General features: G+C 39.4%; 1 protein-coding gene across 2 annotated transcripts; it reads right to left on the bottom strand.

Annotated features, from left to right (window-relative positions):
• Positions 1-3750: 3750 nt before the first annotated feature.
• Positions 3751-17193, bottom strand: LOC136686873 (microfibril-associated glycoprotein 4-like). Of its 2 annotated transcripts, none has more exons than XM_066660923.1 (7): positions 17129-17193; positions 11410-11455; positions 10732-10754; positions 8411-8611; positions 6680-6776; positions 6348-6515; positions 3751-4898 (listed from the first exon to the last, which is right to left on the bottom strand). In XM_066660923.1, the coding sequence occupies exons 3-7, from the start codon at positions 10732-10734 to the stop codon at positions 4636-4638; spliced, it is 732 nt and encodes a 243-aa protein (XP_066517020.1). In that variant the 5' UTR covers positions 10735-10754; positions 11410-11455; positions 17129-17193; the 3' UTR covers positions 3751-4635. The 2 variants fall into 2 exon arrangements, with proteins under 2 accessions (XP_066517020.1, XP_066517021.1); XM_066660924.1 differs by lacking the exon at positions 17129-17193 and adding an exon at positions 13441-13478.
• Positions 17194-19220: the final 2027 nt, after the last annotated feature.

Here is a 19220-nt window from a genome sequence, read left to right on the forward strand (position 1 = left end):
GCCACTTGGTTTGCAAATGTGTGGTCTTCTGGGGGATTCTGTTCGGAAGGTTGAGTCACTAAAGAGGCTTTATTTTTGGTATTTGGAGAAATGTGTTGTATTTTGGAGAACTAGTTTGATTGGTTTATTGCATTTTAACAGCTTAAAGACTGAAAGGACAGTTTTGATAGTTTGTTTATTTTACACACACACACACACACACACACACACACACACACACATAGATAAAGGATGGTAGGGGGTGGGGTTTATCTCCCTCTAAACACACTTGAGCATCTCTGAAAATACTGTGATCTAGATGGAGTGAGTTTATGTAGCTGGGGCTTATGTGAAAAAGTCAAAGAGCCCTCTGTTTCTGTCTAGACTCTTCTCAGTAGTCCATTTTTTATAAGCCCAAAGCTGGCCATGTGTTCAAATAGTCAGAGTGTGTTGAGCTGATGAACAGAATCAGCAGTTTGTGTTCTCCTCTGAGTGTGTTGAGCTGATGAACAGAATCAGCAGTTTGTGTTCTCATCTGAGTGTGTTGAGCTGATGAACAGAATCAGCAGTTAGTGTTCTCCTCTGAGTGCGTTGAGCTGATGAACAGAATCAGCAGTTTGTGTTCTCATCTGAGTGTGTTGAGCTGATGAACAGAATCAGCAGTTTGTGTTCTGCTCTGAGTGTGTTGAGCTGTTGAACAGAATCAGCAGTTAGTGTTCTCCTCTGAGTGTGTTGAGCTGATGAACAGAATCAGCAGTTTGTGTTCTCCTCTGAGTGTGTTGAGCTGTTGAACAGAATCAGCAGTTAGTGTTCTCCTCTGAGTGCGTTGAGCTGATGAACAGAATCAGCAGTTTGTGTTCTCATCTGAGTTTGTTGAGCTGTTGAACAGAATCAGCAGTTAGTGTTCTGCTCTGAGTGTGTTGAGCTCATGAACAGAATCAGCAGTTTGTGTTCTCCTCTGAGTGTGTTGAGCTCATGAACAGAATCAGCAGTTTGTGTTCTCCTCTAGGTGTGTTGAGCTGATGAACAGAATTAACAGTTAGTGTTCTCCTCTGAGTGTGTTGAGCTGATGAACAGAATCAGCAGTTTGTGTTCTCCTCTGAGTGTGTTGAGCTGATGAACAGAATCAGCAGTTTGTGTTCTCCTCTGAGTTTGTTGAGCTGATGAACAGAATCAGCAGTTTGTGTTCTCCTCTGAGTGTGTTGAGCTCATGAACAGAATCAGCAGTTAGTGTTCTCATCTGAGTGTGTTGAGCTGATGAACAGAATCAGCAGTTTGTGTTCTCCTCTGAGTGTGTTGAGCTGATGAACAGAATCAGCAGTTAGTGTTCTCCTCTGAGTGTGTTGAGCTGATGAACAGAATCAGCAGTTTGTGTTCTCCTCCGAGTGTGTTGAGCTGTTGAACAGAATCAGCAGTTAGTGTTCTGCTCTGAGTGTGTTGAGCTCATGAACAGAATCAGCAGTTTGTGTTCTCCTCTGAGTTTGTTGAGCTGATGAGCAGAATGAGCAGTTTGTGTTCTCCTCTGAGTGTGTTGAGCTCATGAACAGAATCAGCAGTTTGTGTTCTCCTCTAGGTGTGTTGAGCTGATGAACAGAATTAACAGTTAGTGTTCTCCTCTGAGTGTGTTGAGCTGATGAACAGAATCAGCAGTTTGTGTTCTCCTCTGAGTTTGTTGAGCTGATGAACAGAATCAGCAGTTTGTGTTCTCCTCTGAGTGTGTTGAGCTCATGAACAGAATCAGCAGTTAGTGTTCTCATCTGAGTGTGTTGAGCTGATGAACAGAATCAGCAGTTTGTGTTCTCCTCTGAGTGTGTTGAGCTGATGAACAGAATCAGCAGTTAGTGTTCTCCTCTGAGTGTGTTGAGCTGATGAACAGAATCAGCAGTTTGTGTTCTCCTCCGAGTGTGTTGAGCTGTTGAACAGAATCAGCAGTTAGTGTTCTGCTCTGAGTGTGTTGAGCTCATGAACAGAATCAGCAGTTTGTGTTCTCCTCTGAGTGTGTTGAGCTCATGAACAGAATCAGCAGTTTGTGTTCTCCTCTGAGTGTGTTGAGCTGATGAACAGAATCAGCAGTTTGTGTTCTCCTCTGAGTGTGTTGAGCTCATGAACAGAATCAGCAGTTTGTGTTCTCCTCTGAGTGTGTTGAGCTGATGAACAGAATCAGCAGTTTGTGTTCTGCTCTGAGTGTGTTGAGCTGATGAACAGAATCAGCAATTTGTGTTCTCCTCCGAGTGTGTTGAGCTGTTGAACAGAATCAGCAGTTAGTGTTCTGCTCTGAGTGTGTTGAGCTCATGAACAGAATCAGCAGTTTGTGTTCTCCTCTGAGTTTGTTGAGCTGATGAGCAGAATCAGCAGTTTGTGTTCTCCTCTGAGTGTGTTGAGCTCATGAACAGAATCAGCAGTTTGTGTTCTCCTCTGAGTGTGTTGAGCTGATGAACAGAATCAGCAGTTTGTGTTCTCCTCTGAGTGTGTTGAGCTCATGAACAGAATCAGCAGTTTGTGTTCTCCTCTGAGTGTGTTGAGCTGATGAACAGAATCAGCAGTTTGTGTTCTCCTCTGAGTGTGTTGAGCTCATGAACAGAATCAGCAGTTTGTGTTCTCCTCTGAGTGTGTTGAGCTGATGAACAGAATCAGCAGTTTGTGTTCTGCTCTGAGTGTGTTGAGCTGATGAACAGAATCAGCAGTTAGTGTTCTCCTCTGAGTGTGTTGAGCTGATGAACAGAATCAGCAGTTTGTGTTCTCCTCTGAGTGTGTTGAGCTGATGAACAGAATCAGCAGTTTGTGTTCTCCTCTGAGTTTGTTGAGCTGATGAACAGAATCAGCAGTTTGTGTTCTCCTCTGAGTGTGTTGAGCTGATGAACAGAATCAGCAGTTAGTGTTCTCCTCTGAGTGTGTTGAGCTCATGAACAGAATCAGCAGTTAGTGTTCTCCTCTGAGTGTGTTGAGCTGATGAACAGAATCAGCAGTTAGTGTTCTCCTCTGAGTGCGTTGAGCTGATGAACAGAATCAGCAGTTTGTGTTTTCCTCTGAGTGTGTTGAGCTGATGTACAGAATCAACAGTTAGTGTTCTCCTCCGAGTGTGTTGAGCTGATGAACAGAATCAGCAGTTAGTGTTCTCCTCTGAGTGCGTTGAGCTGATGAACAGAATCAGCAGTTTGTGTTTTCCTCTGAGTGTGTTGAGCTGATGAACAGAATCAGCAGTTAGTGTTCTCCTCTGAGTGTGTTGAGCTCATGAACAGAATCAGCAGTTAGTGTTCTCCTCTGAGTGTGTTGAGCTGATGAACAGAATCAGCAGTTAGTGTTCTCCTCTGAGTGCGTTGAGCTGATGAACAGAATCAGCAGTTTGTGTTTTCCTCTGAGTGTGTTGAGCTGATGTACAGAATCAACAGTTAGTGTTCTCCTCCGAGTGTGTTGAGCTGATGAACAGAATCAGCAGTTAGTGTTCTCCTCTGAGTGTGTTGAGCTCATGAACAGAATCAGCAGTTTGTGTTTTCCTCTGAGTGTGTTGAGCTCATGAACAGAATCAGCAGTTAGTGTTCTCCTCTAGGTGTGTTGAGCTCATGAACAGAATCAGCAGTTAGTGTTCTCCTCTAGGTGTGTTGAGCTCATGAACAGAATCAGCAGTTAGTGTTCTCCTCTAGGTGTGTTGAGCTCATGAACAGAATCAGCAGTGAATGTGACCTTCCTTTTATGACCATTGTGAGTTTGTAAATAAATAATTAAAAAACATATTTTGTCTGAACACTTTTTAAATTTATTTCATTAGCAGTTTAATTCTCAAAATCATAACAGAATTACTCACAACCAGATAATGAAAGATATTTAAATCATTTTCACAAGTGATCAAATAAACATCTGAGAAACTCTCACTTGGTTGAAACAAAGAAATCAACATAGATTAAAACAAAAAAGCAAATCAGAATGATTGATTATACAGATTACATGCGGGGGTGGGGTGGTATGAGATTGTCCAGTGTGTGGCAACCTCTAGCTGCGCTGATAGCATATGTATGCTACAGCAATAACACAGTGTCATAGTTAAGAGTCATAGTTAAGAGCTCAAGGACCCTTATTCCTATTATTTTTATAGAATTATTATGACTTATTATTATAGAATTATATGACTATATGGACAAATCCTGCCCACACTGGTGATTGAATGCTAGTTTACTATGTGGAGGCCAGTGGAGTTATCAGCTACACTGACCAACCATGAGTTCACTCCAGGCTTAAAATCCAGGTATTTGTTCAATTTGGAAGTCATATTTATGCAGAGATGTAAAATCCCTTTTACCATTCTCACCTGTGTATATGGAAATACTACTCCTACTACACCCAGTTCTTGTGAATGCCACATTGTGTTTGTTTAGAAAGGTGCCGTTAGTTGTTTTTTCCCAGTGAACCTTCTTCATGGTATTAAAAAGCTGTTATACTGACACCTAATGGTCTGCAGGTTTCAGAGATTCTGTACCAACCCCTATTTATAAACCCCTGTTAAACACCCCATGCAGGGCACCCACATTATGGAGTATAGGCTGGTTCAATCATGAAAGTATCATGAATATAGATTAATCATTTTTGCTTGTAGATTGTCTGAAAAAGAAAATAGTTCAGCGGCAGATGGTAGATTTCAGAGTAGTGACTGCACATAGAGAACTACACCTTGAGTTCATCCACAGAAACTCTGCGGATCTTCATCACTATGCTCTTCAGAGCGTTGTAGTTCCCTTTCCATGGCTGCCAGTACATCCCAATGTATGAGTTAACTTGGACCCCAGACATGTAGAGGCCGTTAGGATTAGTAGACTGCCAGTAGTTATTCCAATAGCAGGAGTACCAGAATCCTGCAAAGTACGCGTTTCCACAGCCCTTATCAAAAGTAAAAAAATTCCGCTCGTTCAAACTGGACATGGCATCTCCTGGAAAACACAACCACATGTGTCCCTTTGAATATATATATAATCTTCCTTATTAATGTTCATAATAATCCATAATAATTCACCATGAGATCCCCATCAGCTTCAACTTAATGTCACACCAGTTTTACCAGCTCGTCCTGTCAACACAGTTGTTGATATAAGACCATTCATATCTAAATCAGAGGCATTTAAACTGATTCCTCTGGAGACCCCTTTGCCAGTATTTTGAGAACTGCTCACCTTAATTGAACTTGTCATTATGTAAACTACTGCAGTGTATATATTTAAAGAAAATAATTTATAATCAAAATTCCAGCACTTTTATTGTGTATCAGTCCCTGGTTACAAAATAAAATATAATTATCCATCCATCATCTGTAACCACTTATCCAATTCAGGGTCACGGTGGGTCCAGAGCCTACCTGGAATCATTGGGCGCAAGGCAAGAATACACCCTGCAGGGGGCGCCAGTCCTTCACAGGGCAACACACACACTCACCCCTATGGTCACTTTTGAGTCACCAATCCACATAACGTGTGTTTTTGGACTGTGGGAGGAAACTGGAGCACCCGGAGGAAAACCACACGGACACGGGGAGAACAAACCAACTCCTCACAGACAGTCACCCGGAGCGGGAATTGAACCCACAACCTCCAGGTCCCTGGAACTGTGTGACATTACCTGCTGCGCCACCGTGCCACCTTAAAATGGGTTGAGGTGTCCTGAATCCTGAGTAGGTGAGCGGAAAGGGGTCAGTGAGTCCAAGAATAAACTGGTGTATTAATAACCTGGTGCATGGCTGAGCACCACATCAGGTGATGGAGTAACAGCATTAAACATCCTTTATTAATTATTTTGATGATGGAAGCGTTATTGGTATGGAGGATGATGATGCAACTGGGTGTTGCACAAATGCGACCCATTTGGCTCACTGGAGTCATTTGCAAGACATTCATCAGTTGAAATGTATGTCATTAGAAAGATGCCATAGTAACATGTGAAGAAAAAGTGAGAAAGAGGAGGGTAGGGGAACCAGGCACGAGGCTAAATATGTAAGAGTGCGGTAGCAGCAAAACACTGCTCCTATTTCTATATAGGTCTGAGGGGGGAAGTTTGGTCCTATTCCCAACATTTTGATATTACATATCTCCAAATTGTAAATGAAATTATAATTGATAATATTTTTTATACCACTGTACACTCATTATAACTCTATAATTCTTCATTTATGTTGCTCTATGTTTAAACACCACTCTTTGTTTGTCTTGTTATTTTCTCAGTGTTTCCTCATGCTCTGAGAAAGCTTTCCTGCTTCAGTCGTGTTGACTTCTGTGAGCCTACTCAAGTGCGCTAAGGATATAGTACTTCCCAGAGTTTCATAAGGAAATGCACCCATGCAAATGCAAAGTGTAATCAACTGGAATAAAGAGTGTTGAGTGCTTTCCCACCTGCTCCTCCATTGATGTAGCCACCAATGCGGAGTGCGTAATTTTTGTCATTTGAATCCACAGTGAAGTAGGTGTATTTTGCAAAGGCAGTGCTGCCATCAAAATCCTCCAAGTCCACCCTCAGCTCGTATTTTTCAAGGTTAGTCATGATGTAGAGGTTCTGTAAACCTGCAAATACAACAGGGTTCATGTTGTTGGCGTCTACACTGTAATAATCATGTCTTACTGAGCAAGAAGTGTAAGGAACAGCACCATAGATCTTCTGCATGGGAGACTGTAGTGTTATCCACTACTCTAACCAGCCTTATTTACACATCTGTAGAATGTCTCACCCAGCCAGTATTCTCCACTCAAGTTCCCAAAGCCATTCTGGTACTCCTGCCATGTTCTGTAGAAACTCACACTGCCGTCTATTCTCTTCTGGATCACCTGGTGAAATCAGAGAACTGTCTTATTGTCAGTTGAAGAAGCATCTCTATGTTGACAGACAAGGATTTTGTTAATGACAAATATTTTTTTTGTGGTATGCCATGAAATCCTCTGAAATCTAGTAAATATCGCTAACATGTGCCCTAGTGAGATTGATGTAAGAATATTATTTATGTTTTTCTAAACATTGGTGGAAACATTGGATAAAAGGCAGGAACACACTCTGAACCATGCACAATTTCACACACTCTCCCACTTGTTCACACAATCTCACCAGTGGACAATGACACACATCCACTCCATTCACCAACATAGACACAGGGAGAACACTCCTCAAAGACCCAAGAAGTTTTGTTCTATTGTCACAGGTGTAACACCTAACCCGGCTGTGTGCAACAAACATTTGTGAAAGAATGTGTCATTCTAAAAAGCTCTCTGAAATAGAGTTTGGTACGGGAATCGGATACCACTATTGAAACAGTTCATGAAATTTTCTTCCCTCCTAAATGTCCCACTATCAGCTCTGAATGATGTTATTAAAAAGTGGAAGCATTTAGGAACCACAGCAATTCAGCCACAAAGTAGCAGACTACATACAATTACAGTGCAGAATCGTTGAGCGCTGGGGTTGCACAGTACATTCCAAACCTCAACACAAACACTGTGCCAGAGGCTTCATAGCATAGTTTTGTATGGCTGACCAGATGCAAGCCTTACATCACAATGCACAATGCAAAATGTCAGATGGAGTTGTGTAAAACACACTTCCACTGGACTCTGGGGGGAGTGACAAATTACACTTGTCAGGTAGTCTAAGGACAAATCTGGATTTGGCAAATGCTGGGAAAACTTCACCTGCCTGACTGCATTCTGCCAATTGTAAATAGAGATAATGCTATGGGGTTGTTTTTCAGGGGCTGGCATAGGCTGCTTAGTTCCAATGTTGCCTTAATGCTTCAGAATATGAAGAGACTATAAAGAATTGCATGCTTCCAACTTTGTGGAAACAGTTTGGGGAATGCCCTTTTCTCTTCCAGCAGGACTGTGCCCCACTGCACAAAGTAAGATAAAGACTAAGTCATAAAAGCATAGCTGGGTGAATCTGGTTTGGAAGAACTTGACTGGTTCCACACAGCACTCTGACCATGACTCCGTCAAACACCTTTGGGATGAAATAGAATGGCGAATGTGAGCCAGGTCTGTTCATCCATCAGTGTCTAACCTCGCAAATGCTTCTCTGGATTAATGGGCAAAACTTCACAGAAACACACTTCAAATCTTGTAGAAATCCTTTCCCGAAGAGTTGTAGCTAGTTTAGCTGCAAAGTGAGGACGACTTCCATATTAATGCCTATGGATTTAGAATGTGATTCCATAAAATGTCTTTTAAGTGTAATGAATATGTGTCCCAATCATTATTTTGAAATGCCCACTTCACCATTCAATCAAACTTCACTATATTAAATAACTTTCCTCCCAATTGTCTGTTAATATACTGATGGCTGTTTGATATTCTTACTGCAAATCTCACATTAATAACTATTTGCTATACTGACTAAATTTTAGAGGATTTCTCTTAGTTAGTCAGATCAGTCTGTGTGTAAATGTAGCTGAAAGTTTAAAGTTGTTGCTCACGGTCCATATCTCGTTGTTGCCTTCACAGCTTTTCTCACAGTAAACCTGAAGTGGCTGTTTAGGACCTGATGGGTAAATGGTACGCACTCCGCTGTGGAGGGATTCATTAGTGAACACTTCTCCACAGTCCACCGGAAAAAAATCTTTAGAGACAGGACGAGACTCTACCAGCAGGGGGAGCACTACTACCACAAACAGCAGCTAAAACAGGAGACAACAGATAGCCACATTAGTAACTTTTGACACTCTTCTACAGCATGGTACAGTATGAAATACACTGATTCATAGGTTGTTTTAATATAAATTCCAGAAAATGTCTGGACATGTTTCTCTTCTAGGGTTAGATGCCTTTTCAGACATGCAGCACACAGTCTGAGATTTTCCAGATGTGTTCTCACCACAGGAACTGTTCAGTGGGACATTAGGTGGTCAGGAGGCAAAATATCATTCCGAATTTTCTGGAACATTACCTGCACTTTTCACACATGATCTGTCTCTGATTTTAGCCTGGCTTTGTACTAGGGGATGGGCAGCATGAAGTTAAAGGAAATGTCCAGTATATACAATTTAGACATTTTCTTTCACACATATGGCTCCTTCAGGTATTGTCTGGAATATTTAATGTTTCCATGCATGCATGAAATGCATATTAAGTTACAGTGAGTCATATTGAGTCATTTAAGATAGTCATAAGTGAGTCATAGCTATAGTACTGAATCATATTGAGTTATATTGACTCTGGGAGTGGGTTCTACTTAGTCAAACTTGGGTGGTTTTCCACACAATGATTAAGCCAGGCTTTAGACTATATGCTCCTTTTAATGTAAAATCACAATTCAAAGTGTTGCATAGTCCAGGACTAGGCTTAATCCCTGTCTGGGAAACCACCTCAGTGTTTCACCTTGAGCTAAAATGAGTCATATTGAGTCATACTGAGTCTTATTTAATTAAAATGAGTCATACTGAGTCATATTAAGTTTTATTGAGGCAAACTGAGTCATACTTAGTTATATTGAATTATAATGAGTCATACTCAGTCATATCAAGTTTTACGGCGCCAAACTGAGTCATGCTGAGTCATATTGAATTGTAATGAGTCATACTGAGTCATATTAAATTTTACTGAGCCAAATTGAGTCATACTGAGCCATACTGAATTATAATGAGTCATACTGAGTCATATTTAGTGATATTGACTCAAACAAATACATATTGAATCATACTGAGTTTTACTCAACTTCTTGACCACATTGTGTCAAAAGGAGTTATAGTGCTGAGTCATTTTGAGTTATGTTGAGTCATAAAATGTCACACTGCATTATATTACATGATAATGATTTATATAGAGTCATACGGAGTCATATAATTTCACATTGATTCAAAATAAGCAGTCACCTTGAGACAGACCATATAGAGCCATAATGAGTTGTACTGTTGCATACTGAGTCATATTCTTATTGAAATACAACAAGTCATACTGAATAATTCATATTGAATAATATAGATTCATAAAGATCCATACTGAGTCATACTAAGTTATACTAGTGAGACATACTGAGTTATACCGAGTCATATTGAATAATACTGAGTCATTTAGAATCATATTGACTTATATTGAGTCATACCGGGTTATACAGAGTAATGCAAAGTTAATTTATTATTGAGCAATATTGGTTGATAATTAACTGTATTCAGTTATATTTTCATTAGAAGAAAACAGGAAATCAATATGGAAGTTTTTATTGTGTGAATCTGAGTTATGCTGAGATTTATCGAGTCATATAGGGTTATGCTGACTCATGTTGATTCATAATGAGTTATACTGTGTCAGGAGACAACAGAGAGAGATATGGATGCATTTACTGGAATAAACTGAGTTATTTTTATTGTATTTTGAGATATACTGTGTCATATTGAGTTATGTTGTATTATCTTGATTTATAGAGGGATAAAACTGACTTACAACTGACTGGAATTATGATGAAATTGTAGTATGTATCTGAGGCCAAATTTAAGGCTGAATTTGCACTAGTACTAGTATTGTAATTGAATTAAGCAAAGATTCAGCCATTTCATCATGGATACTTAATTCTACAGTATCTACTTTGCTTGATGAATGTCTTTATTAACATTATCTGTTCATTAAATTCTCTGTTTATGCTTTAATTGTGTCCAAATTAAATCTGACATATACACTTCTCCTGTAGCTCAAGTACACTTGCACTAAACAATAAAACTTTTAAATATATTTTTGTTTAGATACATTATCATTGAAATTGTTGATATGAGATTTCTAAAAAAATGAAAGGATACCAACTCACCATGTCTCTGAGGATTCTTCTTTCTGTTGGGGAAAATCAGTTAATCTCTAAAGTTTTACAAGAAATTAGAAAAACTGCATGATGAAGCTGATATGATCAGTTTTCTTTTGTAAATGATGATCCTATCGGTTGCATATCAGTTGCGTTGTGTACAAACTAACTGACTGAGAAATCTGATCAGGGTGGAGAAGTAAATATTACTGAAGGTTACTCTGTTACATATGAGGGTTATATCAAATGAGGGTTACTGCTTCTACATTCAAGTGATGACAGGATGACAAATACAGATTTGCAGAGATAGAAGAATAACATTGTGCTTCTCAAAATAAAAAGCATGAATCACATATGTCTGAGATAGTCTGAGATAAACTAGATTTTAACAGAACCTTCTCCGTTTTACCAGATCTCATTTTTAAATATTACTATACATCTCCTCACAAAATGAAATGTTGTGGTTAAAATGAAAATTGTGGTTAAAAAATTTGACAAAAAGGCATAAATATTTGAAAACTTTATATATTATATTATAGACAAATTAACACCAAATTAGTTCTAAATATTAAAATAAATCATGAAATATTTGTGCTACATTCTGAAGAAAATTTAAAATGAAACTTAAATATACAGATTAAAAACTTCTAAATTTTTAAAGTAAACCAATGTGTGTAGAGCACTTACCTGTGTGTAGTGTAGTCTACAGGTCCTGCACTTGTTTACACCTCAGCTGAGAATGCACAAGAAATCATTGTCATTTATGTGATCCAGAACTTCTGGCAAATGTCCAGGGTATGTAAAAAAAATGGTCAGGTGTTCACAGGGAGAGCTGAGAGAAGTGGACTAACTGCATTTTTCTGAAACATACCACATTGTAAAAATGATTAATTACAGATTTGTTTATATTGATATTGATTATAAAACAATATATTAAAGTTAAATCAAATAGTGGCATAACTAAAGAAATCAATATGATTAGCATCACCTTAAAGAGCTTCAAGTCAAAAAAACAAAAAACAAAAAACAAACAACAGTCATCTATTAACCAACAGCAAGTAAACAACAATACTTACCACTTCCCTCTAATTACATCACTAACAAACATCAAATTAGCAAACTTCGCTGAGCCCCACTCTATATGCATTCACAATTAACATGTAATTAATAAGGGTGACATGGTGGCGCAGCAGGTAATGTCGCATTTACACAGCTCCAGGGGCCTGGAGGTTGTGGGTTCAATTCCCCCTCCGGGTGACTGTCTGTGAGGAGTTTGTGTGTTCTCCCCGTGTCCCGTGGCGACTCCAAAGTGTCCGTAGGTGTGAGTGGATGTGAATGTGTGTGTCTGTGTCGCCCTGTGAAGGACTGGCACCCCCTCCAGGGTGTATTCCCGCCTTACGCCAAATGATTCCAGGTAGGCTCTGGACCCACCGTGACCCTGAACTGGATAAGTGGTTACAGATAATGAATGAATGTAATTAATAAGCATCACTCACCGCTGTCGTTCAAAACGCATCAACAACAAACATCAAACATAAACATTGATCAACACAACCGACTAAAGGATTCAGAAACCAAACATAAAATACAACAGGACAAAAATCTAGTAAATAAACAAAGTACACATTTAACCACCATCAATTAGACCAATATTCCTCACAGCTGCCCTATAAAGGTGTCATTAACACATGCATCAAATCCAAATGCATATGGACTGTATTACAAACATAGGATGGAGTTAAAAAAGGATCAAATAATAAAAGATCAGGTACAGGAGTTAAATCATCAAATGTTGCGATTTGTGTATGTGATTTCAAATCACTGCTTTCTGTTTATATCACACAATTTTCTATTACCATTGAAAACACAGCAGGAAATCCCTGTGTTTACTGACATTTATGAGATTTTAAAAATTCAGAAAAAATATTTTTTTTTTGGTGAAACCTGAGCAGCAGGTAGATCACTGGGTGTTATTTTAAAGAATGCATCAAAACAAAAACTTAAGATGGTACTGTGATAAAATCCTCACATCTCACGGTTCTGAGAAAATCTTCTGCATGCATTCACCTGAATGAAGATTTTGTCTTTGTTGAGATTCTCTTCAAGATAAAATGCATTATCTACTTTGTTTTATTTTCATTTGTGACTAGCACCAAATAGGTCTTAACATTAAAAAACGTATCTGCAAATAAATAAATAAAATAAATATATAACATGAAATAAATCACTTAAAACATCTTAAAACTATAACAAAATTACATAAAATAATAAAATGAAACTAATTTTAAAACAATTGAATGATCACTATTGAGTTTAGTGATTTACTGACTATTTAAAATGTTTTTATCTACATTCTTTTTAACTATTTTACACATCTCTCATGATGTTTGGCATATATTTTGCTAGAAAGATAGGATTACAGGTAAGGATAAGGTAAAATATATTAAAGTCCATAAAAATTTCACATAGGGCCCAGCACACTCTTCGTACCAGCAACCACAACATAACAAGCCCTGCTCAGGGGTCATCACTGATCCACCGCTAGCACCATTAATGCACGACTCATCAGTTTCATATGTTCTTTATGCACTATGACGATAGCACACAACGCTGCACTGCCACCATGCAGCTTATCACCACCAAGCTCGTAAGATCCACCCCTCTCCTATAGCATGCCACAGTACATAAACCACATGGCACCCCTAGCCACATACTTACGGCCTTGTACATTATCCTCTTCAACTTCACAGCTTCTGTAATTGGGACCTCAGAAACCATCAGTGGTCATAAGAGCCAGCATGCCAAACTGGAGACAGCACAATTTCATTTTTCAAATAAAAAAATCTAAATCAAAGTTTATTTTTTCACATACATAGTTATATACACTACAACTTGCAGTGGAATGCTTTGTTTTCCTGGCAAACAAAATGTATCTATGCTATTAATAGCTTTCCAAAAATTTCAGTCTTTAGTTCAATAAATCTTTTTCATTTGGCACTGCACTATACTACTACCACACTACAACGCACTAAATCTAAACTCTTTACTGATTTTTCGAGTATAGAAGGTATTAGTTCTCCTTCCATAAAATCATTACAAGCTATCCTATAACAACTGAAAAACTTCTCAACGTGCTATGCTTGACCTTTAACATGGCCCACTTAGGATTATTATTTTGCAGCATCTTCTAAAGCAACGAGCAAGTACATGGTACATATCATGTTGTGTTGTCCATTTTTGCCCTCATTTGAGGAAGTTGGGAACTATCCTGCAGTCCTACCTATCCCCATTTGTGACCCAATTATAGCCCTAATTTATGTCATTGTACACATTTCCAATTGCTTGTGGAATATATCAAATTCTCCAATACTAAAACAATACTAAACATAAGCATAAGGAGCAATCCAAGGGTTCAAGCACAAATCAGCGTAACAACTAGAATCTGGATTTTAATCTAAGATCTGCACAGTTTTAGCAGGATAAGTTATAATAAATTATTAATTATTTTGTTACGATTGATATGCTGAAGGGTTCTTGGCCCTGAAAATGAGGGAATTTCTTTATGATAATGAGCCTAAGTTCTAAGAGGAAGCTATAGTTTATCCCAGAAATACACTCCTTTGGCAAACCATGGGCACATCTGTCCTGGGCTGCAGGGTGGGGCCTCAAGCTCTTATTCCACAACTTCCTGGGCTCAGAGGTCAGAGGTTTCTTTCATGCACAGGGCATGACATTGTGTGTTGCTGGAACAAACTACAGCTTCCTAACTTGCCAATATAAACACAAATATAGAAATAAAACTTTTATTTGTTCATAAAATGGCGATTTCCATTACCTTGACCCAACTGCTGGATCCTTTGAGTAACTGAACCAAAGCACTCTTTATTGCACAGCGGTTCACATTGCAGTTTAAGACTCTTTGAGTAAACTGTGTCAGAAGATATCAATTTTGATCATTACTTTGTCTTTCTAAATTCCGTTAAAGGAGCAGGCCTTGTCTTAAACAAGCATAAAGTGTCCCCTCTGTACATTAGGAGTGCTATCTGAAATCTCTATCTTCGCTCAGGGGAAAGGAGTGACCAAGAAGATCTCTGATAGTGACCAGGGTAAATTTCTGAAGATCACAGTCCCAAAAGTCAAATCTTTTATGAGAACATTTTTAGACCACACTACACAGTAATGACCTACGTATGTCTTAAAAATTGAACTTAGATATATTTAGTTTGGAAAACATTAATTTTTACCCTGTAGTGGAATTTGATAGGAAATATAGTAGGTACTTAGGAAGTGCCACCTTGGAAATACCATTCAGGTTTCATGATTACAGGTCAATGTTAAGCCTGTAAAATACCTTCTGAAAACTAATTATATTTACAATATTGCTTATGCTGTTCTTAATTTTTTCTTTTATAGCCTTTCCCACAAAAGTGGAATGCAATATTTCAGCTTGATCTCTCTTGTGAATGCTGAGAAACAGCTGACTAGAAAGTGTCCACTATAGGTGACATGCTACCCCAGAATAATGTCATGAACAACAATCTGAACTTGTATTTAATTTGAATAATCTTATTACACATTCAGTTCTATAGGAGAAAAAAAATCTACATACTGTATGTTTGAACCCCTAATTTTATTTAAAATAAGCTTTGATCAGTCTGGTCATCTAGCTAAACACATTAAGACAATTTAGAATAAAACAAATGTTGAGCCTTATCTGATTTCTTTGCTACCTGAATCTGATGCCAGACAATAATGTTAAGCTCCAAAAAAAAAAAGACAAAAACAAACAAAAAAAAAACTGTGAAGCCAGAAACATTTGTACTGGAGTAATTTTTAGCTTTCAAACATTTTTAGCTTTCAAGCCGGGCTGCACGGTGGCGCAGCAGGTAGTGTTGCAGTCACGCAGCTCCAGAGACCTAGAGGTTGTGGGTTCAATTCTTGCTCTGGGTGACTGTCTGTGAGGAGTTGGTGTGTTCTCCCCATGTCTGTGTGGGTTTCCTCCGGGTGCTCTGGTTTGGTTGGTGACTTAAAAGTGTCCATAGGTGTGAGTGAATTTGTGAGTGTGTGTGGTCCCCTGTGAAGGACTGGCGCCCCCTCCAAGGTGTATTCCTGCCTTTTGCCCAATGATTCCAGGTAGGCTAGAACTTAGTAGGCTCTTTTTAGTAATATAATTTAATATATTATATCATGAAGACCATTTTCTGGTTTGTTTATTCATTATCCATACTCATTGCAACACTGATGTGGTGGTGTGTTGTGTTGCACTCATGAGTGTAAATGACACATCAATGCTGGTGGAGCTTTTAAATATTATGCCTACTCACTGTCCACTCTGGTTTTTTTCTAATGTTGGATGATAATGTTACACACACACACACACACACACACACACACACACACACACACACACACACACACACACACACACACACGTTTTGGTACCAATGTGAGGACCATGATATCGGACAGCCTTGTGAGGACCACCCTTTCCCGGAGGTTTAAAGGAAAACTAACACTACAATCCGACACTAGGTGTCCCCACTGTCACTAATCTCACTTTAGAACTGAATAAACTCGCCAATTAGATCAAGCAGTTGTGAGGACCATCGGTTGCTGGGTAGATTTTAACCGTCGGAGGGCGGAGTTACAGAGCCCCGCTAAACTACAGTACAGTCGCGCCAAAATACAGCCCCGCCTCTCGTTACGTCAGAAGCCTTAGTTATGTTCAGTGCTGTTTAAGAGTACGACGATGTGCCCTACGCGTTTAAAAGTGCACTACTTAGAGGTAGTGTACAAAATCGTTCACTTCCCTCCTGAATTCAATTCGAACACAGCGCCCGTGCACTTACATGATATAGTTTACTGACAGTGGCCGCTTATATGTTATTTAAAAAACGGAGGAACACAAAGCAATGTCCAAGACTAACATTATTTGTTTTAAACAAACAAACAAACACATAAATACATGAAAAATAAATAAATAAATTTATTTTCTACTTTGATTCAAATTTTTTTCTGCATTTTCAAGATATCAGTACTATACTGAATCCCAAAAAATCAGTAAAACCACACGAATTATTTTAAATTATATATATATATATTATTTTTTATAAAAAAATTTTACCAGCTAGCTTAACACCATGCTATCTCATAACATATTTAAGCACGATGAAAAGAAAGCAACAATGTAAATGAACTAGAAACATCAATACGACAGGGATGCAATGATGTTAGTGCTAATTTAGCTACCATTAACTCCTCATATGCAGTCACTTTCCTATATTATGTTTAAAGCTAAAAGCTAACTGCAAGTCCACCTTAACACAGACATCTGAAGATAATAAAATCCATTCCAGAAACAATATGCCTCGTGTTAATACTATGTTGTAGTGTTACAGTGACTTACCTTAAGACTGTAGTGACCTGAACCTTGACCTGAGTTACAGTACTGCTCCTGTGTCCATTTTAACACAACACTGCTCCTGTGTCCATTTTAACACAACACTGCTCCTGTGTCCATTTTAACACAGCACTGCTCCTGTGTCCACTTTAACACAGCACTGCTCCTGTGTCCATTTTAACACAACACTGCTCCTGTGTCCATTTTAACACAGCACTGCTCCTGTGTCCATTTTAACACAACACTGCTCCTGTGTCCATTTTAACACAGCACTGCTCCTGTGTCCATTTTAACACAACACTGCTCCTGTGTCCATTTTAACACAGCACTGCTCCTGTGTCCACTTTAACACAGCACTGCTCCTGTGTCCACTTTAACACAGCACTGCTCCTGTGTCCATTTTAACACAACACTGCTCCTGTGTCCACTTTAACACAGCACTGCTCCTGTGTCCATTTTAACACAACACTGCTCCTGTGTCCACTTTAACACAGCACTGCTCCTGTGTCCATTTTAACACAACACTGCTCCTGTGTCCATTTTAACACAGCACTGCTCCTGTGTCCACTTTAACACAGCACTGCTCCTGTGTCCACTTTAACACAGCACTGCTCCTGTGTCCACTTTAACACAACACTGCTCCTGTGTCCATTTTAACACAGCACTGCTCCTGTGTCCACTTTAACACAGCACTGCTCCTGTGTCCACTTTAACACAGCACTGCTCCTGTGTCCACTTTAACACAACACTGCTCCTGTGTCCACTTTAACACAACACTGCTCCTGTGTCCACTTTAACACAGCACTGCTCCTGTGTCCATTTTAACACAACACTGCTCCTGTGTCCACTTTAACACAGCACTGCTCCTGTGTCCATTTTAACACAGCACTGCTCCTGTGTCCATTTTAACACAACACTGCTCCTGTGTCCACTTTAACACAGCACTGCTCCTGTGTCCACTTTAACACAACACTGCTCCTGTGTCCATTTTAACACAGCACTGCTCCTGTGTCCACTTTAACACAGCACTGCTCCTGTGTCCACTTTAACACAACACTGCTCCTGTGTCCATTTTAACACAGCACTGCTCCTGTGTCCATTTTAACACAGCACTGCTCCTGTGTCCACTTTAACACAACACTGCTCCTGTGTCCATTTTAACACAGCACTGCTCCTGTGTCCATTTTAACACAGAACTGCTCCTGTGTCCATTTTAACACAGCACTGCTCCTGTGTCCATTTTAACACAACACTGCTCCTGTGTCCACTTTAACACAGAACTGCTCCTGTGTCCATTTTAACACAACACTGCTCCTGTGTCCATTTTAACACAGCACTGCTCCTGTGTCCACTTTAACACAGCACTGCTCCTGTGTCCACTTTAACACAGCACTGCTCCTGTGTCCATTTTAACACAACACTGCTCCTGTGTCCATTTTAACACAGCACTGCTCCTGTGTCCATTTTAACACAACACTGCTCCTGTGTCCATTTTAACACAGCACTGCTCCTGTGTCCATTTTAACACAACACTGCTCCTGTGTCCACTTTAACACAGCACTGCTCCTGTGTCCATTTTAACACAACACTGCTCCTGTGTCCACTTTAACACAGCACTGCTCCTGTGTCCATTTTAACACAGCACTGCTCCTGTGTCCATTTTAACACAGCACTGCTCCTGTGTCCACTTTAACACAGCACTGCTCCTGTGTCCACTTTAACACAACACTGCTCCTGTGTCCACTTTAACACAACACTGCTCCTGTGTCCATTTTAACACAGCACTGCTCCTGTGTCCACTTTAACACAGCACTGCTCCTGTGTCCACTTTAACACAACACTGCTCCTGTGTCCATTTTAACACAGCACTGCTCCTGTGTCCATTTTAACACAACACTGCTCCTGTGTCCACTTTAACACAACACTGCTCCTGTGTCCATTTTAACACAGCACTGCTCCTGTGTCCATTTTAACACAGAACTGCTCCTGTGTCCATTTTAACACAGCACTGCTCCTGTGTCCATTTTAACACAACACTGCTCCTGTGTCCACTTTAACACAGCACTGCTCCTGTGTCCATTTTAACACAACACTGCTC

Source organism: Hoplias malabaricus, chromosome 2 (genome assembly GCF_029633855.1).
Source record: "Hoplias malabaricus isolate fHopMal1 chromosome 2, fHopMal1.hap1, whole genome shotgun sequence".
Classification (NCBI taxonomy): domain Eukaryota; kingdom Metazoa; phylum Chordata; class Actinopteri; order Characiformes; family Erythrinidae; genus Hoplias; species Hoplias malabaricus.

Coding starts and splice junctions, on each gene's coding strand:
- LOC136686873 (XM_066660923.1), bottom strand. Junction 6,777..8,410: donor GCAACAACGAGATATGGACC/GTGAGCAACAAC, acceptor TGATTTCACCAG/GTGATCCAGAAGAGAATAGA. Junction 4,899..6,347: donor CTACATCAATGGAGGAGCAG/GTGGGAAAGCAC, acceptor TGTGTTTTCCAG/GAGATGCCATGTCCAGTTTG.